Raw genomic sequence first — 25,072 nt, forward strand, 5'->3', positions numbered from 1 at the left:
ATATTTTTAAAACATACCCACTAAAAAGCTATAACATCTACCAACCAAGTGGTAAACCCTCCACCACAAAAAATGCATAATTCATCTTTCACCTAGAGACTGATAGAAATACACATAGATATATTTAAACAGTTGCAGACTTAGACAGACAAAAAATGCCCCATTGCTCCATCAGCAACCCCTCCCAGCATCCTCTCACACGCAGCATTGTCCATCATTCTCTCCATCACGCTCCTTACAAATTTTCAGTGTAGGATTATTAGCTTATTTCCACATTTCCAAAATTAGCCAGCTCAGTACTCAGAATACAGGTTTGCCTAGATGTTTCTCAACAACATCTTGGCTACAACATGCCCCATTGATACCAAAATACACACAAAAAAAGCTACAGTTGAACCGCTGGGCAGACTGTGATGACTGCTCTATGTTTAGCCACAGGTTCATCCATGCTGAAAGGCTGATTTTCGTTGGCGTGCTAAAAATAGCTTGTGTCGTAAGAGTGGGAGGAGGAGGAGGAGGAGGGAGGAGCGTGAGGGGAACGTATGTGTCACAGCCGGCGCGGTGGGAGAAAGGGGGAGAGAGGGGGGGCTAAATCTCACATGCTCACGTCATGACTGCCTCCAATGGGCCCCAAAGGATGCTAAAACCACTTGATAGCAAATAAGAGGAGGAGGAAGTATTCATTTATGTGTTCAGCTTGTTACTCTCCAGAGCCGCTAGTGCGTAAAGTGGTGGCACCTCTGCTTTGTATGCCATTAAAAGACAACAGAAAACAGAAAGAATCTATGTGGGGATGTGGTAACAAGTCTAGTCCCGAGCAAGTACTGGTTTACTAAACGGTCTATTGTATTTTTCATGTTGAGTACAAGAGTGCACTTCAGGATATTTACGTATAGCCAGTTCTCCAAGGAAATTATCTTCTCCATTGATAGGTAGACGTATTTACATATTACAACTGTATAATAATACCTGTTACTATGACAACAAGCGTGTGCAAGTACAAGAAAAATAAGGTTTTCAGCACTACAGGTGAATGTTGAGGCAAGGTCTTTGTTGGAGATATAAACAAATAAATACATATTCGTATTCATACATTCTAGGGAGAAAGAAACTTTGAGCAATGTTGCAGCATATTGACAGTAAGGGTTTTCTTCTTTTTTTTCTTCTTCTTTTTTATTGTTTGTTTCAATTGTGCACTGTAGCAATGGTATTTTAAAAACATGCACACACACAAAAAATCCAATAACAACTGAAAAGAAGCAGAAGAACAAAAACTTAAAATATCTAGAAAAACTGGCACTGTGAGCAGGGTTGCCTTTCCACAGATCTGACCTGTAACTTGGTCTAGTTTGGCCTCCATGATGATAGAAAGCCATATTGTGAAACTTTCCAGACAAAGCAATAACACCTACACAGAGAAAATAGTTTGCTCCACCAGAAAAGTTACACAGTGCACCTTTAATACAATCCAGTTCTTCTAGACATGAAACATATCCTGTTACCTGATAAATCTCTTAAAAAGCAGCGTGGTATTGCGGATGATACGAGCGGCCCTGGACTCCTCGTGCTGACAGCGCTGTAGGGTCAGCCCGTCGTCCATGTGCCCCTCTGAATGTAGACACGCCTGAAAAAAACACAACAAGAGAAAGAATAATGTGGAGCTAATGGATTCAATCTATCAGCTTGTTAGCATAAAAACAATTATCTGCACGGAGGGATCTAATTTATCAATTCATCACATTTGCTTATTTGCTGTTGAAGATTTAAAGGACCTCTATTACAAAAAATGTACTATGGTGAGGTTTAAGCCATGTTATAATGATGTTACCTGCTCAAAAACATACCTGGAGTTGTGGTGTGTTTCATTTGTACATGAATGTCTTCTCAGCCTAAATATGCAGGGTTGTATTTTAAACTTGTGTGAATGAAACAAAACACAACTCCAGGTATCTTTGATTAGGAAACAACATTATAACATTGATCTGAATATAGCATAATATGGGTCATTTAACTACCTTCTACCTTATTTTTTGGACTATAAGTCACACTTTTTTCCACAGTTTGGGTGGTCCTGCAACTTGTATATTAAAATGTTCATACTGAAGCTGCGAGAAGTCACTCTAGGCTTGTGTACTCTTGTACCACTGTCACTTTGTTCTCTACTGTGCATGTCGGCTGCAGAAGAAAGAGCCACTGTCCTGTCTGGGACTGTCAGTCGATCACACCATTACTTCTGTATCACTAACAATTTAAAATTTAAAAAAACATAAAGACACCTGAAACCATCCTGTCAGGATTCAGAAAGGCCGGAATAATTCTAACTGGAACTGATGCTGAATCTGATGACAGCGACGCAGAAGAGGAAGCGGAGCTCTGTTTACCTCCAGAGGTCGCAGAGTTGCTCAGAAGTGACACAGAGGATGAAGAATTCAATTGATTTTAGTGATATGGAGTGAGCTGGAGAATTTGGTAAACTTGTTCTGTTCTGTTGTTTATGGTATAGTTATTTGAAGAACTGTTCATATGTGACATTAACAGCCTGTTGTTCTCTGTTCTATTGTTATTACTATAACTTGCCTTTCAAGATGAAATGTCTTTTCTTGGTCTCTGATTTTATAAAATAAATTTCTCCCAAAAAGTGCGACTTAAGTATGTTTTTTTTTTTTTATTATGCATTTTTTGGCTGGTGCAACTTATACTCCAGAGCGACAGTAAGGAGGGAGACAGGGTAGTGTTTGTGTATACTCACTCTTCTCTTGAGGGGGCCTAGGCGGGCAGACTTCACATCAGGTGCCTGGTATGAGAGCCAGAGTCCCGTGGCCACGTGCATAATGAAGCAAAGAGAGTCCCCGTATTTAATCTCAGCCACCCCCATGCCCTCGATGTCCCGCTTGGGGCTCTGTTCCAGTTTCTCCTGCGTGGGGAAGAAGGGAGCAAACGTGTCAAAGCTGTCAGAGTAAATGTTCATGTCTAAGTGCAGCACGCCTGGAGATGTGCTCCCATTAAAACCAGTCAAACACATGACAGGGGGCTATATGAGTGCATATCAGGGACAGAGGAAAGAGAGTAGAGGAGAGGCTACCTGGATCTTGATAATACAGTTAAAACTATGTGAGAAAAAGAGAACAGGGCTGGTAGTGAAGATTGAATTTCATAATCTGGCAATATGCACGATATTCTACCATATATTGCTGTTTTTATATATATTTACAGCTATATTTATTTGTTAGACCACTACATTCAATTTCAAATAAGGAAATAATAATCAAAATAGTGTATTTGTTGACTGTGTTACATAAATGTTTACTTTCTCTAAATGAGAAACAACTGCAAAAAACTCATCACAGGATTCTTCTATCGAGGAATAACATTTAAGACTAATGTTCCCTGTTCATTTCATGTCTCAGTTCTTCCCTAGTTTGAGTTTAAATTAGAATGTGTTTGTAATGTTTGGTAATAGTAAAGACACACTGTAGTTTTACCTAATAATACTGGAGATTTTCTACTACAGCGTTTACTGTTCAAAGGTCATTGTATTAAAAGTAGCTTAGTTCCTTTTGGTTAGTCCTTAGTGAATGATCACATTCAACACCATTGAATCTGTTGTGATTAATAAAAGGATTCAGCAGCTTTGTTTCTGTCCACAGTTTTGTTTTGTTTTTTTATGCCGGTGACTTGTTTAACCTTGCCAAATTACAAATTACATTATGCAAATCACTGCCACTTAGAGACACATGGTTGCTGTAGTGACCTTGGCAGAGAGAAGCCAACACAAATGCCACAAAGAAAACAAGTCTTGCCTAATGCATGCAATACTGAACATATACAGGTATATATTACAGGTATATATACGCAAATCCTGTATGTGGATGTGGGTGTAACACACAGGAAGCTTATCAAAGCGCAGTACGAGACACTATCAATGACTTTCTACTGTTAATTAGATACACTTTTAAAAGAAGCATTTGCCATGGAAATTATTATGATAATGATTTTGTTTTTTAAATAGTTGAACACCTGGGTTTGGCAGCCTTTTTTTCTGTTGCCCAAGGAGCACAGGGAGCCTAAGGACACCCTTCCTGGAAGTCCTGTTTGAGTTATTCATAACAGTAGTTTTATTTTTAAGGATGAGTTATATTTTCAAAAGGTTGGTGTTCCAATGAGGACATATTGTGCTTTTATTTTTCTGTGTTTTTATGCTTTTTATTTTTCATTTCAACCACTTGTTGTCTGCAATTAACATTTGTCCTTGTTATTGGAGGGTCCTATTCAAAGTCCACACTCATGCCACAGTTTTTATGATTTGATGTAAGCCATGATGAAGACCATTTCAGGTCAAAACATGTTGCCTCTGGCCATGTAAAAAAAGCCTTTTTAATTATACTTCCCTTGTTCCTCATATGTTTTTCTAATGTGTCTGGATTTGGTCTGACACTTGTTCTTCAGAGCAGTCTCTACCAGTTTCACTGCCTGGAGCACCTGTAGCTAACAGTCATGTCTTTGTTTTGTCCCCATCAGGCAGAGTACCTTCGATGCTCTGAAGCAAAAGGCTGTAGCGTTGGTGTCAGACCTCTCTCTGTCCTGTAGTACCAGCCCTCTGTCCTCCGTCAGGGCCAGGTAGTGTCCGGTGGTCAGGTGTCTCAGCCTGAAGGCCTGACCCCAGCGAATGTGGCTTCCACTCCAGCTGAAAAAGTCACCATCAGACACACAGTAAATACAAGTAAGTACATACAAACAAATACAGCAGAGAATTTCATAAGCCCTGGAACTCTATTACAGGCTAATTAGTTGATCTAAACATGACTGCCAGCTGTTAATTATCTATCGTACCATGTGGTTGAACAGGATAATAAGCAAACAGGGAAAATATCTCAATAATTATGCAATTTTCTAGAATACATTTGAAAAACAGGTGCAAGTTCGAGCTTGTGATATTCATGCCAGTTTTCTGTCTAATATTGCCAAGTGATAACTGAATGTGATCTTTTATTAAATGCTCATTTTACTTTTTAAAATTTTGCATGAATTTACTTTGGAATAAAACTATTACTTGCAATGGTAGAAGTAGATAAATTAAGTAGGAAAGCATCTCTAAATGTTGTGTATTAGTGGTGGGATCAAATGTAAGTATGTAAGTATTAGTACTACATTATTTTTGGTGAAATACAAGACAAGACAAGAGAAGCATAAATACATTTGTGTCTTTTTATCATTCAGTTAATCAATTTTTATGTGAGGATGCTTATGGTATTGATGGCCTTGTATACAGACTAAGCAGGGTATACACAAGACCTCATTCAATGTCAAAGAGCAGATAAGAAACATCAGAGAGGAAACCGAACCCACCTGATCCGGAGCGGCTCCAGCCTCCACAAGGACCTGGCTTTGGCGCCGGCTTTACCCGTCTCATAGTTGATGATCCTGGGGACGCCACAGAACCGTGAGTGGGCGGTGTATGTCTGGGCATGTACATACACCTCACCCTGATACAGTGAAGGTCATTCATTCTGGACTCATCCCTGCTCTCTCATCTGTCAGGTTCATCTCCATCTCACAGAAACATAAACACACACAGCACCACATCCCTCATATGGCGCCCTGATAACCCATGGCTATGCTGTCTAGATACGGGTGACTGGGTTGGAAGATAAGAAGAAATCGCTCATCGTGCCTTCTGCTGGCGTGGTGCAACGTGTTTGATCTGCTCCAAACGAAAATATGGCCTGTATAAATCATACTTTGGAATTTCAAGGACAACAACAGGAGAAACGCTGGAAATTGGTGTCTAATCCTGCCCCCCATTCACCGGCGAGCACTGTTCTAAAAATAGCCCCTGTGTGTGTTGTGTGAGTGTGTTGTGTGTGTCTTGTGTGTGAGTGTATGTGTCGTATGTGAGTGTGACGTGAGTGTGCTGTAAGAGTGTTTGTGTGTAAGTGAATGAGTGTGTGGGAAGAACATGCACCTCCTGGCACCTGGCCAAATGTGTGCGCCCGTCACCCGTGGTTTTGACCCACTTCATGCTGCCTGCTCTGTTTTTTCTGTGCCCGGTCTTATCTGAGATGGTTAAAACTATGGATGGTTAAAAATAAATCCACAGCCCTTCCAGCTCCACTGAGACTGGGATCAGGCTGGACACAGAGCTATTTATAGTTCAGGATTGTTATATATACAGATATATATAAATCACAGGTCAGTTAGCATTGCCTACATACGTATAGTGCCACTAAAGAGTGACCCCTATTGCTGCAGTGTAATCTCATTACTCTATATGACACTTGCTGTGATTCTCACCTCTGCTCCTCCTCGCTCTGATCCGATCCCGGGATGGTCACCACCTCATCGTGTCCATGGAAAAAGCGCATCACATGACCCCCGAGTAGGTAGCCTGTAACAGTGAGCGCGGACAGAGAATGTATGCACATGTAATATCTCTAAAATATGCAGTTCAGAGCTGAGACAAATAAGAAGAAGTCAAATTGGAGGCCTTGTTGGAATACACTTGAATTTAACCTCCAGCAAATGTATGTATAATTAGATGACCCAGCAAAAAATGAAACACGTTGTTAAAAATGATAAGCACTCCACAAATGATTTGCTGCTGACACGATACTGAAATAAATCTGCTGTAAATTACCTTCCTCGATGTTGCTCCCAGAGCAGATGGGATGGACATTCCACAGAGTCTGCATGAAGGAGGCATCCACTTGGATGTTGCCATTGGAGATAGATAAGTGCTGTCAAGAATGAAAATATTGCAAAACATATTTAATAAACCATAAGAGCACATAGCATACACAGTGAAATGTTGCATCAGTGGTGTCCCTATTACAGCATGTCACTGTACCACACAGAAAACTGACAGATGCCTTGCTTGTAAGACATTTACTTGTTTATGAATATTCTGCCTGTGTGTGAGAATATGCCACATGTAGACAGCATCTGTGTTCTGATCATCATGTCCCCTAGGAGCCCTGAGGGGCCCTTGGGTGCTCTGTTGTTGCTGATGGGTGAGAGTGAGAACAGACTGCAGATTGACACTGGTGACTATAAGTGACAGTGGTCATGTGTCCAGGGCTTTATAATGTGGCTGGATAAACCCGAGCGAGCTGCTGTCTGCTCCAAACATCACAGTGAGGTGTCCTACAGCTCTGTGCCACTGATGCTGAGGCAGGGAGCATGACGGTCAGATGGAGATGTATTACAGAGGGGATTTAATAGTGATTAATGACAGCGGGCAGAGGGATGTGACCAGGATGATAACAACACTTTTAAATATACCAGCACAAGTCAACACACAATTATTTTCAAAGCTTTACATTACCAGTTTGACCAAGGGGGGAAAAAAAAACTGTTGGTTGTAGCATTTAATAGGATTTTTGTCCCCGGGTGGGGAGAGGTCATGGAGCAAAGCGGCTGGTAACAGGATTGGCATAATCTGAAATGTTGTCACATCAGGAGGAGCTGGTCCAGTGCCCCGCTGAGACCTCTGAGTTATGCACAAATCAACATAACAACAAACCCAAGGGCTCAACAAACTGTATTTGAACACAAACTCACCAGGTATCTCTCCGAAGACACGCTGACCAGGATGAGGTCATCTCCAATGCGCACCTTCTCTCCTTCAGATCTCTGCTTGGATGCTGGGTGAATGGTCCACCAGCACGCCTCTCCTGGGAGTCAAAAAGAATGATATGGTTAGACATTTTTAACGAAGAGAACCACAGCCAGTTCTCTCTTAGTAAAAGCGTGTGGTTTGGAGTTCAGAAAAATGTGATGATATTTTTAGGATTGAAAGGCTGTTGTTACTGATTACATTAAATTAATACTGAAAAACCACTTGTATTTGTTTCAGTGACACAAAATAAAATTAAATATAATAGAAAATCCTAATAAATCAAATCATCAAACCCTAGAGAGTAGAAATCACTGTGAATACTAACTTCTTCTAAGTAATTCTCCATTCACTTCCACTACTACTTACAACACTGGCCCCTCATGCTGACTTGACTGAAACAAGGGTTACATTACATTTATATATAGAATAGCAATGTTATTACGTGTACTTAGTTGCAGCTCTGTGCTTACTGACCCAAATAACTTGAATAAACAGACATTTGCTCCGTGCACAGTGTTGTCTCTTGTCATGCAACAGCTGTAATGAGACACCCTGGGCATAAATCCTATCTCATACACAATGAGGAGCTGGTCTTTGCTATCAGGATACCACAACAAGCGTATCAAACGTGCCAGCAAGATGTAATCAGTGCTGACAATGGAACCTCACTGTATGTCTACAAAGAGTTCCACGGGGGAATATGAACTGAGAAGAGACCAGATTCGAGAGCGAAATTAAGTGAGGGGTGGAGGAGGAGGAGAAGAAGGAGGTGAAGAAGGAACAAAGAGGAGGAGGAAGAGGAGGAGGAACTAAGATACAGGCAAGGAGGGCAAAAAGCAATCTGTGCAAATAAAAGGGTCGGATAGAGTCCACTCACCTGTGGAATCTTCCTGCAGGCCCACATCAAATGAAAGCTTATCTGTCTGTGAACGCGATGTCTTCAGGCAGGCCAGGTACTGCAAAGAACACAAGAATCGCAGTCCACAATGTCATATCTCCACCAATGTCAAAGGCTAATGATGTATAATCCCGCTAGGCTAAACTAATCCTGTTTAGATTGCACTGGTAGTAAAGTGCACCTCTCTTACCATAGAGCTGAAGGAATGGCGGAGGAGGATGGCATGTCCATACAGAAGGGTCTTGTGTCCACCGCTGTGTGCTGCCTAGAGACATAATTTATACATATTTAATAAAAAAATATATATTATTTTTATGACAAAAAATCCAGGTTTACAAAAATCCAGCATCAACGTTACCAATCAGCTTTTGAGGGGAAAAAAAGACATGCAATCGGATCGGACTTGCCAAAAAAGAAGATGGTGTCTCCTGTATCCATGCACTTTAAAGGACTCATCTTTCCACAGGTAGAAAAGGAAGGATGCACGACTACCATCCAATGCAAAGGGAGCGTCCACATTGCATTTAGGGCACTACGATGCACAAATGGAATCTCCACCAAAGATGCAAGAGGGTGTTTAATAGAACGTAGTGGCTTGTTTTGGAGTTGTTTTCAGTTTAGGCCAGAAACTCACCTTCCTTATGAGCCGCTAGGAAGCATAAAGGTAAGAAAAATTGTTATTTTTAAGAGTAGCGCTAGTTCTCCACAGCACTTTTCACTTTGCTAGCCTCTGCCTTTTCTAAGGGGCTTTTCAAGGAACTCACAAAAGAAGCTAAATATACACTGTCCATTGCACAGTGCTAGCACTACAGGACTATCACAAGGCTATCTCAGGCAGCTTTTTCTATGATTCTCAGTATTTTACACGGTCTGACTGCATCACGTGGGAGGAAAGAATGCTGGGTTTCCATTTTTACTGAGCATTTGCCTTTTTAGAGCACATTATACGTCTTCAAATGTGCATATTGGTGTAAAATATTGTAACGGCAGGAGCTTTGTGTAACTTTTTTGAGGGTCCGTGCTTGTTTCTATGGCTATGTCATTGCTCTGCTTGGAATGTTTCGCACTATACAACAGCTCTACCTTAAATTTATTCAATTACAGGTGGTTTTATAGGTCAAAAATACCTAGAAAAACACACATTCTGACTGTGAGAGAGGTTGCCTTTCCATAGCGCTGACCTCTAACTTCTGTTTGGTCAAAGCAATAACATTTTCATGGAGAAAAGCACTTGACGAACCCTCCATCATCAAAGTTACACAATGCACCTTTAAAGAAAACATGTTCCATAAATATACATAATTTTGGAGCATTAAATTGCCTTTTGGTCTGAGTGAGTTGCATGTTTTTGACCCATATATGTTTAAACCCATGTCCACTAAAATATATGTCTCTCTATCGAACATACATTATGTAATAGCAGTATGTTACAATATTCATGTTTTGTGTTTACATGTTTGCATTTTGTGTGTACAGCTGTGCTCTACATGTCCCAGTCCGAGTGTTTGTCTGTCTGTCTGTCTGTCTGTCTGTCTGTCTGTCTGTATGTCTGTGTGTACCCCGGGACAGGCTGTCAGGGACAATAGGTGGGCTGCTGTCATGGTGCAGACTGCAGTACTGGCTTCAGGTCTCCACTGTGCTGCTGCTACTGCTGCTACATCGCTCTAACGCTCTGAGCTTTATGCGCTGAGGCACATCCAACTGCAATCACCACAACCAATAAAGCCACAGCTCCCCGTGGCTTTTACAGCACTCCTACTGCAATGCATGGTGTACAGAGAAAAAAGTACAACACGACAATACGAGTCCTTCTGCACCACACATCCAATACTCTGACGGGGTAAATGAGCAAAACACTATCACACTTAGCCTGGTGAACCATAAAACCTGAAAAGACTATTAGACGTAGCTAAGAGGCTTTGTTGTTGTACAGTGGCAGTAAAGATTTGACCACAAGTGACATCCTCTTATCAATTTAGAGACGTGTCTCCTCCTGTAGAGCTGCACTTGCTCAAGTGTGTGGGAGGGACCAGACCTGGGACGGGTCAGCTATAAGACTAAACAGCAGATAACCATAAAGTAAGCTAGGAATGAAATTAAAAGAATAACATTTATTATGAGGCTTCTAATAAGAATTAAAGCTGAAACAAATGAAATGTTGACAATAAAATGTAACTGTCATACATTTTTTTATTTATCTCATTTGCACTCAACTGTATTATAGCTGATTGTAAAAAAAAAGCATTTTGTTTTTTCTGTCGGGGTACATTTTAAAAGCAGCAATTTGTGACACAACCTTTATGACTGAGGATTGAAAACAGTCTGTATGAAACCAGTAAACCTCCCATATTTTTTGTGATTATTTTTATGATAACATCTACACATGCTAACGGAATAATCATCTTAAAGGTGCATTGTGTTTTCTAGTCATTTTTTGGTATTTTTTCTCCATGAAGATGTTCTAGCTTTCTCTGGAATACTTCACAATGTGGTATTAAACCTTTCTGTCATCATGGAGACCAAAACAGTCCAAGTCAGGTTAAATCTATGGAGAGTTAACCCCGCTCACAGTGAGTATGTCTGTTTATCTAGGTATTTTTGAGTCATAAAACCACCTGTAATTTAATAAATGTAAAGTAGAGCTGTTTAATGTCATACTGTGGAGCATCCATAGAAACAAGCCGGTGACGTACCCCCAACCAAAAAGTTACATAGTGCACCTTTAATGCAACCCACACATCCAATATCCAAAGTACAACTGAATCTAACCTTTACATGAGAACTTAAAGTCTCCCTGTGCGGCCTCAGTACCACTGGACTCACCACATTACCCTCTTCAGTTGGATACACAGTGTGACATTTACTCTTTCTGCTCCTATGTTGTCCTTACACCTCCTCTTTTGTCTTTTTGTGTCTTCTCACTAAAGTGTCCCAAACTAGCGCCCCTCTCCACACTCCAGCCGCTGTCTATTGATAAGTCCATCTGTTCTGAAGACGTATTGATTCTGGGCCGCTCAGCTCAGAGACATATTCAACCTCTGTTTCCTCTTTAATGGCGCTCCTTCTGGTGACATTTCAGTCCGGCGCGGCGAAATGATGAATCGCCGCGCAATATCGAAAACAGATAAATGCAAGAGGAGAGAATGCACTGTAAAAATGGCCCATCCAGGCTTCTAAAGTGCTGGCTATAAAGGAAAACAAGGTGCGTAATGATAAAAGAGAAGCTTATAAAATATATGGCAAGTAAATTCTACAAGTATATGTTTCTTGTAGATGCTGTGAAAGGGAGTGATGAGAGCAGGGGCAGGGGCAGTGCACCAGTTAACGTCGCTGGGGCTGTAATTTAGCATTTAATATTATGATTCTCTCTGGTGAGGCTCTTAATTCCCAGTCAGAGCTCACACAAGCCCCAGAGAAGCAGTGGAACCAATGCTCTTGACTTGGCCGAGACAGTCTGCTGCAAAGCTTCAACGCTGATCATGTTAGTACAAAGTGAAAATGAGTCCAGGAACAGCATATGAAAGTGTAACATTAGTGGGAATTTGGTAAAACTAAAGGAACCACCATTTTAACGCACCATTTTTCACTGGCTTTTTTCACTTTAACAAGTGAGTTGTATATTTCTTGTTGTTAATTAACTTCACTATCTTATTGTTTCTAATTTTTTTTTTTTTTGTAGTTGTATTGTGACTTTGACCGATTGTCCTTGTCTGTGTTTGTGTACAGCACTTTGGCCAGCTGTAAAGTGTTTTAAAGTACTTTATAAATTAAGTTAGTATGGTATGGTATTCTATTAGAGGGTCTGCCAACTGTCTGTTTGCTTTGCCTGGGGAGTTCCACATTATGGCATTAAACCTATCTATCTATATTAAAGAGACATCTCGGAATTTTGGACATAGGACCTCGTTTCCTAGTTATCCAGACGTATGGAGACACTTTTTAAAATATTCCATCCAGTCCTTGTATTTGCAGAGGTCGCTGGTGCTAGGCTAGTGCATGTCAATGTCCATAGTTATCCTGCCACTAAAAACAGTCTTACCCACTTCACAAAACACCCGAAGCAAAACAATTATAACCCCTGACTGTCGATGTGAATGTCTGTGTTGATAGAATCATTTTAGAGGTAAAACCAACCTTCCATTTGAAGGATTTATGTCTGAGCAGCAGCAGCGAGTTGTATTTCCTTATAGGAAGCTTAGTAAAATAGTCCCTTAGCAGAATAAGCCAAAATAGTCCCTCAACATGATCTTTTTAAATAATAAACATCCATTGAAGCAACAAAGTAGAAGTTTATCGAATGTCTTTGCAAAGAAAGGCAGAGGACAAGCCTGTTCAATACAAGGTTGTAACTGTCTGAACCAGCATCAGACTCACAAAACATATATAGTAGTGTCTAAACAAGTATTACCAAAAGAAAGAAAACATCTGCATTTTCTCCTGGGTTTTGATGCCCCAAAACTTATACAAGGACAGTTACTCCCTAATATGAGGAGAGCAGCTCTCTTCAAACTGGAAATAAGACAGACACAATGAAAATTGTGAAAAACTGCACGGAGAAGCAATAACGATATGTTCACATTACATTAGTTTTATTTCTAACATTATTCTATCAACACAGACATTTACATTAACAGTCTGGCATAATAATAGATTTGCTTCTGGTGCTTTGTGAAATGATTAAGTGTTTTTAGTGTCAGGCTAACTGTGGCCATTGACATGCACTAGCTTAGCACCAGTGACCTCTGCAAATACAAGAACTGGATGGAATATTTTAAAAAGTGTCTCCATACATCTCCAACACTCTGGCTCACTGTCCAAAATTCTGAACTGTCTTTTTAAGATCAGCGTTTGATGCCACCAAGCCAAGTCACCGTTCAGATCTTTAGAGAGAAAACTCTGCTAACAGTAACAACACATGTTTTAACAACAAATTAAAAATAACTTGGAATAGAATACAATGCAAGATACGTTTAAAGCAATAAACTGCAGATAAAGCTATAGACAAGAAGCTCGTGGACCCCCCAAAACACATTTTCATATAATATAGGCTTTATTTTATAAATTACATATTGCAATTGGTGTGTGTGTGTTCTTAGCAGATCCACAAAAACAAGCAAGTGAAATTATTATATTATTAATTATGTAGTGTAAACATTAAGAATAAGAGTTAAAGGCTAAAGGCTGCTTCAATAAGGTTAACTTCACCATGACATCAAACAGTACTGCTCTCCAATGGGAAATCACCAAAGTACTTTTTATGATAACATAAAGAGGTTATGTTGTTGTGGGTGGAGCCGGTAACAGGCAGTAACTCTTGTGGGAGGAAACATATAAAATCAGGGCCCATTTGCATTTTATAGCACATAAAATACAGCCATATACGGAAAGGCTGTATTACATAACTAACATACACGCCATACTGAAACATTCCTCTCGACATCCTCAGGCAAGACTAGACCTGTCGCGATAACACAATCTGAAGTGTGATATGTTGCTGAAGTAAATATAGACGATAAATGATCATACTGAAACTAATTTAAGAGCCTTAAACCACAAAAATTATTCTACATCTACAATATTGTTAGAATCATGCTGCAATAAATAAACAGCAGAATCTCTTTAGTGGTGAGTTTTCATCTGTAATGAATCATAGAATTACTAATGCAACCTTTTACCGCTTAAATCTGATTGCATAGACAAAAAAAACAAAAATGTCCCACTAGTATAAAGAAAAAGTACACAGCGTTCATATATCAAAGTGCCTATGACAGGTTAGGCTACTCATTCTAGTAAAACATAACCAAGATCATTATATTTATGACTTTTACAAAAACATTCACATCGTTTCCCAATTTGGCAATTTTTAAGGTTTAGAACTGTAATTTCTGGTTATAAATTGCGACATCACACTAGGGAATTCATTACTGTTACCCAGCTAAACTTATTATTATTAATTATGATTATACAAATACAAGAAAATTATGATTATACAAATACAAGAAAACAAGAAAACTTTATTTTGTTGAAATCATGTTTAAACTATCCCAAAATGTGTTTCTTGCGTGTAAATTGGACCGAACTTTTGGAGGCAGTTCTCCCTAGCAGGGCTGGGTATCAACAAGAAGTTGCCGATACGATAAATACCACGATACAACGCGCTTTTGATTTGATACGATATATTTCAAATTGATACGATATGATTCAATAAAAAATAAAGGCTAAATCATGGCTGTGATACTAAAAGTCTTTGTTAAACCACTTCTTGTGTAAAGTTCATTTTAATTATCAAAACAGCGAATGTGTCAAATGTGTCGCATAAATGAGTTTCCTTCCACACTGAACAAACAACAAACTGTAGCTATAACAAAATAATTTTGTAAAATATACCAAAAAATATTCTTGGTGATATATCGATACTGCAGCCCAAGATATTGATACTGTATCATCACATTAAACTATATGATATATCAATATTTTGATATTTTTGCACACCCCTACTCCCTAGTGTGATGACATCAGCATTTCAGAACTTCCTACTTATTGTAATTTTCAACATATTTTTTCTATTTTTCTCTGCAAATTGCTTCTTGAATTGCGTAAAACTATAATTTATAATTACAATAGGTCCCTCCAAATGAAGTCAAAATTAGAGAATAATAAAAATCTGTCAATTTAAACGATAACTCAATGTAGTAATTACCGTGACTACCACAGATGACTGCTAATCTGACAGTAATCCTGCATCATGTCCCCAGTGTAAAGAGACTCATGTGAGAAGTGGCGCTAGGAAACACTAATCGGAAGTCTATAGACTGTGTTATTTGTCTTTGTCATGTTGTTCAGACCTTCTCCACACATCTAACTGCCTTGGGTGTGAGAAAAATCCATACATTCATCTGTTTTTCCAAAGCAGGGGCCCTCAAATTTACATAACCCGAGGATTGTAATAGATTGGTCATGTTTAACTGGACACATTGGTGGTAAAGAAAGAGTTAAGGGTTGTGTTAGTGGTCATGCGGTATTGATACTTTGCAGCTGATGTCGTCAACATTCCTCGGGGGTGTGAAGCTAACTCGAAGCACTACTCTGTATGAAGCGCTCTTACTCAAGTTAGACTATAATCAGAGTTGTTTTAACACAATCCAGGAAGAGCTGACTTGGTTGGTATTGATGTTTAAATCTATTTTGTGTTTTTAGATCATCTTAAAACTTTTTTGACTGTGTTGGCTAATGTGTGCACTCTCCATGGTAACTGAACATTGCTGTCAATACAGATGCATATACATAAAACCTCTAGCTTGATGTCACTGCAAAGTATCAATTGGGACTGGGTGGAAATGGTGGACATACCAATCGATCCAGGCTCCGTGTCTACAGTGGAGAGGATGGAGAATTTACACACAGAATAATAGATACAAATGAGTTACACATCTGTGACATTTAATAAAGGACATTAGGAAACAACACCGGGTGGATATTGATTATTACCGCATTGTAGTTAAAGGTTACATGGTCCCATTATGGAAAACTGGATAAGGAATTAGTTTTTATGGATTAGACTGTACAAATGTTAAAGGGCCCATATTATGCCATTTTCTGATCTATGTCATAATCTTGCTTCCTTCACACATGGTTATCAAACAAACTCTGCATATTCAGGCTGAGTTCTTCTCTCAAACATGATGTGATGTCATGCGGTAATACAGGAAGTGTTTCACTACTAAATTACTAAAATGACTAAATTACTAAAGGTAAAAGGAGCTTGAAGACTACTGCTTCATGACATCACAAGGTGGAACAGAGTATTTTGAGCTTTGATAGATATTTTGAGATTTAGACAGATTTATAAACCAGGGTGTGAAGGACCTTTAAGTATATAACTACAAAAATTGATACTTTTCACTATTATTTCTTCTGGTACATGGTGTTTTGGCTTTCTAGTTGTAAGGAAAGATTGTAAAAAGAAATTAAAAGCTTTTCAAATTTTACTTGAAATGTTACCTTCATGCATAATTCACAAATCTGTTTTATGACCTTCTCTTTAGATAAACCAGACATAATTCATATTAATAAATTATCAATCCTACGTAAAAGAGGAAAATAACAAAGGAGGATTTTGTTCATTGATTTTTACATTTAAAACATATACAAGTCTCTAACAAGTTTAGCTGTTTGGCATTTGAAAGCACCGGTTCAATTCCCATGCGCACAACAGCTGCACAATGCCAAGGAATTACCTCTAGAGTCATTTATATTCACTGAGCCATAGAGCCACTGGAATGGGGCATGTCTGCAGTAATCCACTTAGGAGTCACTGAATGTAACAAAATACTAAGCTTTCTATTGAACATTAAACAATAGGTAGTATAGTGCATATGATGGAAAAAATATAAATAAAACTTACCCCTTCGCTGTTCTGTCCACTCTTGGCCAGCATCTCCTGCAGAGCCCGCACGGAGAGGGACTGCTCCAGCACAAAAGTACAGATGCACAGGTCTGGAGGGACATACTATGAAAAAAAGAAGAAACAGAGATTTAAAATGTGCAAGATAGTTTGGATGCTGTGTACCGTATTTTTCAGACTTTAAGTTGCTCCAGAATATAAGTCACGCTAACCAAAAAATGCGTAATGAAGAAATAAAAAACAGTTGCACCGGGCTATAAGTTGCACTTTTTCAGAGAAATTTATTTCATAAAATCAGAGAGCAAGAACCGACATTTCATCTTGAAAGGCAAGTTATAGTAATAACAATAGACCAGAGAAAAACAGGCTGTTAACATCACATATGAACAGTTCTTCAGATAATTATAGCATAAACAACAGAACAGCACAAGTTTACCAAACTCTCCATCTCACTCCAAATCACTAAATCCACTGAATTCTTCATCCTCTGTGCCATTTCTGAGCAACTCCGTAACCTCCGGAGGTAAACAGAGTGTTGCTTCCCCTCCTGCATAACTGTCGTCAGACTCAGCATCAGTTCCAGTTAGAATTATTCTGGCCTTTCTGAATCCTGACAGGATGGTTTCAGTTGTCACTGAAGTCCAGGTTTTGTCGATCCATCCAGTGACTTCCAGGAAAGTTGCATGGCGCACCCTCCCGGTTGCCGTGAAGCTGTGTCCTCCATCCCCGTTTCCGTCAGTCCCTCACAAGTGCTCGCTCACTCCAGACTTTTCTTTCTCTGCTGCTTGATTACCGTTTTTGGCTGAATATTTGACTTCCTGCAGCAAGCAACTTTTTCTGCAGGAGACATGCGCAGTAGAGTGAAGTAACAGTGGTACAGGAGTAATAGGAGCAGCAGATGCTGGCACACTAGCCTAGAGCGCCCTCTCGCAGCTGTCAGTGTGAAAATTTTAATATATAAGCTGCACCAGAGTATGAGTCGCAGGACCACCCAAAGCATGAAAATAAGCGCATATAGTCAGAAAAATACATTAATATGAAAGCAGTCAAAGCATTAAACATTATAAAACAAGTGCATTTAAGTCCAAGTCACTGAATTCAAAAAGGTGCACTATGTAGCTTACATTTCTTACATTTTTGTCTCCATGACGAGTATTAAACTTAACTTTGTCAATGGAAACAAGCAGGAGATGCGACCAGACCAAGATACTGGTCAGATCTGTGCAAAGGATGACCCACTGACTGTATGTGCGCACATTCTTTGAACAATAAAAACACTCACAATCAAGTGAATTGAACATGATAAAGTTTAATGTCACACTGTGAAACATTTCAGACCAAGTAATACCATCTCCATAGAGACAAGCAGGTAGCGAACCCTCTTCCCAAAAAAGTTGTTTGCTGCAGCTTTGTATTGTCATGTATTGTCTCATTGTAATATTTTAAAGTATACATTTTAAATAGATTAACTTCAAATGAATAGTCAACAAACAACTAATCATTTCTTTCCATTGCCATGCTGTTTCTAGATCTAAAGACCATCCGCACCTGATGTGAAATTCACCAAATTCACCAAAATAAAACTTTCTGATCCAATCTTTTCAACACCTTCATGACCAGTACACCTGCATCTGCTCTCTCATTAACCCAAGCACCTATTACGAAAGAATCACCATGGCAACCAGTCTCCCGTCAACTCCGATTTTGATTAAGTGCCTGAGAAAAAAAAAATACTGCAACCAAAGCGAAAAACATTCCCAGATATGAGGCGTATGTTGAAATTGCTCCATAGGGGATATTTGGATTAGATACTCACTCATAAAAAACCATGCTGAGTCGTGCGTTTTCCCCACTCCTGAAGCGAGGTTGTCTTAATTGAGTGGGCGATATTCATTAAAACGTGCTTTAAAAATAGATTAAGTGTACTCAGGTCAGTCTGCGCTTAAATAAGCCAAGTCCAGTGTGGAGTTTTATGATGGGAAAATAAAAAGTGCAAATGCCCAAATAGAAAAGCAGGCCAAAACGAGGAACTTGGGAGAAAATACAGTGACAGAATGGGGAGATAGAAGTGAAGTGTGAGGCAGAGCTGTGAGATAAATGATGCAACGTAAACACCTCGGCTGGCCTCTTTACTGAGCATCCAAAGGTCCCAGACTGGTTCATTTAGACAGTTCCATCCTCAATGCTAACTCTGTAGAACCCAATTAGTGCCAGGCAGCTGGGATTACATTGCATTTCACAAACACAATTTTTATTTATTGATTTATTTTTAACCAGACTAGCCAGCTTTATTATTATTACCTTATTTTTTGTTATTTTTCTTTAATTTATAACTACCGTATTGGCATTATTACTTGGATTTTTGTATGTATTCTGTGTGTGTGGGGGGGGCATTACTTTTTGTGTTTATTTATTTTATTAAGAGGGCAATGAAAACCAAAATAAATACAAAAGTGTTGTTGCGACTTTACTTTTTATTCCCCCTTTAGACAACTGTTTTCAGGAGGAAATCTGCGTGCATAGAGTGACGCAAAATTGTGAGGAATTCGATTGGGTATGCATGCCAGCTTTCTGTGTACTGTATGTATGTGACGTAAACGCGTACATGACATGAGCAGATCTGACCAGAGTTTTGCGTCTTGAGCAGTGTAGATGGAAAAGCTACGGCGGAGTGTATTCAAATTTTCCACTCTGGAGGTTAGTTTCAGATTTTTGCGTTTTTAAGCCCCAAAAATGCCATCACTGTCTAAACGAAAGGCACTTCTGATGAAATATTTTGTCCTTTTTACCCACAAGCGTAAATAGACCCTGAATAAATACATTGATGGAAAAAAGTTCCATAATTACATAATTAAATAAAATAAAAGACTAGCCACCTTATAATTCATAAAACAGGATAGTTCACAATATAAGAGTAAAAAAAAAACAATTTTAGAAGCAAAATTAAACTCAATGTTGTTTATGTCACTTTCATTTGTTGTTTAGAAAGTGTGATTTTCTTCTCACAATAACATAACATTAAAAATGTATCTCCTGCACATTGGATTTTGACTGTCTGGGTGAATGGACAGAGGTCAGTAGTTAAATAATGTGATTTGCCAAAAAATATGACCAATGCAAGTAATTAGGATTCACAATATATGCTGTTCTGATTGGTTGGGAATAGTGTTATTGATTTGACTTTTCAACCTACACATAACGTTTTACTATTGCTTTGGATCCATTTGGTTGACCAGACTAATTTAGCATACCCGCAAATCATCTCTTCTTATGGCTTGTTCCTTATGGCGCCCTATAGTACTGTCATTTACATTTAAATCTTCATAGGATTAACACTGAGTTTTTGTTTTTTTTTTTGTAGGTGAATTTGCATACAAAATAAACCTAAAGACAAACCCTGTCTAACCATACATCCTCATACAGCATGTGTCTATAGGGATGTAACCTAGCCTTACCCTCGCTTCATTGGTTCACTAACAGATGACCTTTGACCCTAACTGCAGAAAGGGGGTTGTGTGAAGTGTTAAGAGCCCGAGGGGGGTTAAGGGTGTCCACTCCTGTCAACGAGAGTACTACGGAAGAAAAAAGACCATTCAGGCAGTTTTATTACATCAGTACTCTGGGTTTGAATCATAACGTTTACTTTATGACCAATTGCGTAATGGGAAAAAATGCAATTAAAGGTGCACTATGTAACTTTTCCGGTAAAGGGGCCGTCACCTGCTTGTCTCCACGGAGAATGTTTAACAGTATATACAATTATGCTAAATTGACTCTTGGGAGCTTTAAGCCATGTTATGATGTTGCTGTGTTTGGTTTCATTTGCACACGTTTAAGTGATAATTTATTATTAGTCTGTTTACATCTCCAAAGCTCAAAATGCTCTGTTACACCTTGTGATGTCATGAACTGGTAGTTTTCAAGATAACAGCTATACATTTTACCTTTAGTCCAGTAGTGATTAGCAATTCCAGGGCTGAAATTGCAAATGATGCATGGAGTTTAAAAACACAATGGGGCACTTCCTTGCAAATCGTGACTTGGACTTGAGGCAGACTTGAGTCACTATTTTTAGGACTTGAGACGTGAATTGATAAAACAGACTAAGACTTGGACTTGAAGGTCATTCACTTGGGACTTGAGCCCTATGACTTGAGAAGACTTGATGATTCTAAAAAAAAATATGTTTTATGTATGGAATATCAAAATACTTTTCTCTTTACAGTTGATACATGCAGTGTTGAATTTTATAGGAACAAACTGGAACATGTCCCTCCCAATTCTGTTTGGTACTTTGGACAGAAGTACTGAATGATATGATGTCCTCAAATGTACTACAGTAAAATACAGTACAATATAGTAAAACACAGTGAACTACATAGAAGATGATCCTTCCATTTCAGTGCGGACACACGACAAAATAATTCTTTTTAAGCACTTTTAAATTTGAATTCTTTCTGCTCTGACCGTAATGATTTGCACTAAGATCTGGTCAAGACATTTAAAAAGGAAAAATTAGAATTTCTAAAACTATATAAATACTCATATATAAATATACCATGACTTTTTAAGTAGTAATTTAGTTTAAAAATCAAATAAATTGCAAAAATCTAAGCTGTATTTGGTACTTTTTTGGTTTAAAGACTTGAAATGACTTGAAGCTCAAAGCAGACGACTTGGATTTGAGTTGGACTCATGAGCCAGTGACTCAAGACTAGACTTGAACTTTCCTATCATTGACTTGGGACTTGACTTGGACTTGAGGTCAAAGATTTGAGAATTACTTGAGACTCGCAAAACAATGACTTGATCTCACCTTTACTTCCTGTATTACCCAGTGACATCACAAGGTAGAACAGAGTGTTTTCTGTTTGACAGAAGAACTGCCTAAATATGCAGGATTTGAGTGTTATTAGAGTGTTACATGTGTGAATGAAACTAAACAAGTCCAGGTATGTTTCTGATGAGGAAGCAACATTATAACAGATCAGAAAATAGCATAATATGGACCCTTTACATTTACAATTACACAATTACAAGTGGCTTCATTGCTCGCCTCTACACAGATCTTCAACTGGAATTTGCCTTGTGCTGCCATCAGCTTGTTTCCATGGAGATAAATTTAATGCCATAATGTGTAATATAATAGGCAAAGCAATAACGTCTTGCTTGTGGTGGACCCTGTAACATAGTGTGCCTTTAAATTATGTGTTGTTTAAGAAAACATTCCTCAAAATTGAACAGCATTTTCCTAGATATAAAAGGTTACACATAAATGCCACGATGTTACGCAGGATAAACAGGTCCCCTTCATTGGACACAGTGACAAGAGGGAGTAGCCTGGCCATATATCACAATCAAACTGCCCCTCTCAGCCTGATTGATGCTGCGTTTGAACCCGTGCGTACTTTAAATCAAGCACTTCCTCACTTTGTCTAGTTTTCTATCCGGTAACAAGCTTACGAAAATAAGAAATAAGAAGGAATCTAATTTAGCTCTACCCCCAAAAGTGCCATCTTGGATTTGTTGTGATTTGGTTGTTCTTGATCCCAGAGGTAGTGCGCTGGCTTTTCATAAAAATGCCACGCAATGAAGACGGAGTGCTGGATAGAAAGCATCCATCACGTATGTCAGGGGTAATTACCGTTCAATATTGGGTGAAAGGATCAGAAGCAACACATAAACAACAAACTGGTGGAATAAGAGTATGAGGGCTGGAGTGGACAGTTAAAGACAACAGAAAACATCTTTGCTAACAATGTCAATATTTTTGATTCAAACTGCATATGAGAGCTGCAGAGTGGACAGCGCTAGGTTTGATTTTCAATGCAGGTTGACTTGCAATCTTTGGAAAGCAGAGTCTGTATACATGCGCTATCTATGTTACTGCAGATTCTCCCTGGGCAGTCTGAGCTCCAATGTGAAAGACATGCATATGTAATCAAACGGGTGTAAATAAAGTGTTTGTCATGATAAAAAGGAAAATAGCAATGTGCATATTGTCCAAAAATAAAGTGTGCTTATATTTGACTAGGAAAAAAGACATTCTATACTATATCTCTTGTAGGGATGCACCGATACGATATTGGTATGGAATATTGTCACCAATTGAACATTTGGTGGATCAAATATCGGTTCCAAGATATCAGTCCAGCCAATATCCTAATATGGTCTATAAATTGTCATGTCCTGTTTGTTCCCTTTTTATTTTGAAATCACTTACCCTGTTTCTGTTGCAGATTTACTTCCGCCCTCTTGTGTTCCTGCCCTAATGTGCTGCACCTGTGTCCCATTAGCTCCCCTTTTTGGTCTGTGTTTTGTCTTCCTGTATTGTGGATGTGACTGTGTTTTGCAAACCTTCTGTGGAATTATTAAAACCAGTTAAAATTTCTTCATGACTCTGGGTCTATTTGGAGCCAATCTTCGTACTAACCTGACATAAATCAGTAGGGGTGTAACAATATCTAAGCCTCATGATACGATATCATCACGGTACGAACCTCATGTTACGATATTTATTGCGATATCGTGGGGAGGCTTACGATTAGGAATGTAATGATATCCAAATCTCTTAATATGATATTTTCATGATATACATTTCATGTTATGATATTTATTGCGGTATTTTGTGGAGGCTAAACAGCTAAAACTGTTAATTTGCTACTTTTTTCTCTTAAAATGCCTTGACAAAATGTAATCCAAAGAACTAAGACTTAAAAGTGCTTAGAACTGTTATATTTTCATGTAGTCTGTGCTGAAATGGAGCAAAGGATCATGGTCTATGTAGTTCCCTCTATCTTTTTTAGCTATTGCTGCACCATAACTCTTAATGTAAGCAAAGGGACTTGTAATTCAATATATTGTGATCGTCCACGATATTATTCTTACTTTGACGATACAATATCACAGTATTTTAGTTATTGTTGCATCTGTATAAATTTGTGTAATAAGATGATTTGCTGGCCAATGTTGCCCCAAAACGTATAATATTAAACTTGTATTTTCACAAAATGTTTGTGCAATTACTTAAAAATGATAAATAACAGTTACAAAACAACTTTTACCATAGGCTGTTTCTGCTTAATGGACAAAAACATTTTATCAATCTCTGCCCAAATATTAGTAGATATCGGGTGTCGGCAGATAGTTAAAGCCAAAATATTGCCATCGGTATCGGGACAGAAAAACCTGAGGTCCATTTCTTGCAGTTGGTATCATGTCCTTTAAAGCCATTTCATTCATCTAGCTTTTATAGCCACCTCATATGTAATATTGCCATACATATGTGGTAACGTGGTGATTCAAAGCATACTTTCAAACACCGTCAGCTGTTCTGTGGGATTCATAATCATAGATCAAAATTAAAAGAGGATCGATGTGGACGGCCCATTAGCAGTGCAAACGAATGTCACATTAGACCTGGGAGAGGTGAGGCCATCTCTGTTTCCCTCCAGGAGCCAATCAATGACAAGTAATAGCTCTATCACTTGCGGATTTTCTCTCTCACGGCGAGCTCATCATTTGGATCGCTAATACAGAATTGAACAGTGCGCCTGCCTGATTACAAACAATGTCATCTAATTCAATTGTGCTCATTAAAACTTTGCACTTAGATGCGCTGCAGATGTGTCAGCAGTTACAAGTGTGCAATAAACCTATGGGCAATTACAGCAACGTTTATGAAAAACAATCCATCAAATACATGCAGGGGTGTCATACTGGGGAATGATCATGCTCTGCAGGTCCTGTGGAGGGCTGTTAGGAGAGAGAGGAGGCTTATGCACATGTGGAGGATGCTTAAGATGTAAGATGTCACTGTGCTGCTGACGCTGCAGAGGCATCTTTCAGTTGGTTGGAACCAGATACAGGCCTGTCATGGTTTTATAAGTCAGTTCCTTAAAGAGAGGATTTTTGTATCTGGTGGTTTCTTTTAATCTAACAACAATATTTGCTTTTAGGAGGACACATTGCACAATATGCAAATCTATATGTACCTCACTTTGTAAAGAGTAGACTTACTGTAAGTGAGAAAACCTAAAAAAGATAAGCACAGTGCATTTTTTTATGATTTAATTGCTATTTGGTGTTAAAAATACAACCTTAAATGCATATAACAGGTTAAATTACTCATATCACACACTTAAGAAAATAATAT

General features: G+C 38.7%; 1 protein-coding gene across 1 annotated transcript in view; it reads right to left on the reverse strand.

The window, feature by feature from the left end:
• The window catches only part of LOC110155404 (ryanodine receptor 3-like), a 150,488-nt gene that overhangs the window by 85,665 nt on the left and 39,751 nt on the right, over positions 1–25,072 (reverse strand). Inside the window, exons 3-14 of the mRNA XM_055155013.1 lie at positions 16,918–17,022; positions 15,864–15,884; positions 9,148–9,162; positions 8,704–8,778; positions 8,493–8,571; positions 7,558–7,670; positions 6,635–6,734; positions 6,292–6,385; positions 5,347–5,421; positions 4,528–4,684; positions 2,750–2,914; positions 1,503–1,624 (exon numbers count right to left, since the gene is read on the reverse strand). Of these exons, the coding sequence (XP_055010988.1) occupies positions 1,503–1,624; positions 2,750–2,914; positions 4,528–4,684; positions 5,347–5,421; positions 6,292–6,385; positions 6,635–6,734; positions 7,558–7,670; positions 8,493–8,571; positions 8,704–8,778; positions 9,148–9,162; positions 15,864–15,884; positions 16,918–17,022 (1,121 nt within the window). The remainder of the gene's footprint in view (positions 1–1,502; positions 1,625–2,749; positions 2,915–4,527; positions 4,685–5,346; positions 5,422–6,291; positions 6,386–6,634; positions 6,735–7,557; positions 7,671–8,492; positions 8,572–8,703; positions 8,779–9,147; positions 9,163–15,863; positions 15,885–16,917; positions 17,023–25,072) is intronic.

Source organism: Boleophthalmus pectinirostris, unplaced genomic scaffold (assembly GCF_026225935.1).
Source record: "Boleophthalmus pectinirostris isolate CB_2022bp ecotype Guang Dong unplaced genomic scaffold, ASM2622593v1 HiC_scaffold_10, whole genome shotgun sequence".
In the NCBI taxonomy this organism is placed as follows: Eukaryota; Metazoa; Chordata; class Actinopteri; order Gobiiformes; family Gobiidae; genus Boleophthalmus; species Boleophthalmus pectinirostris.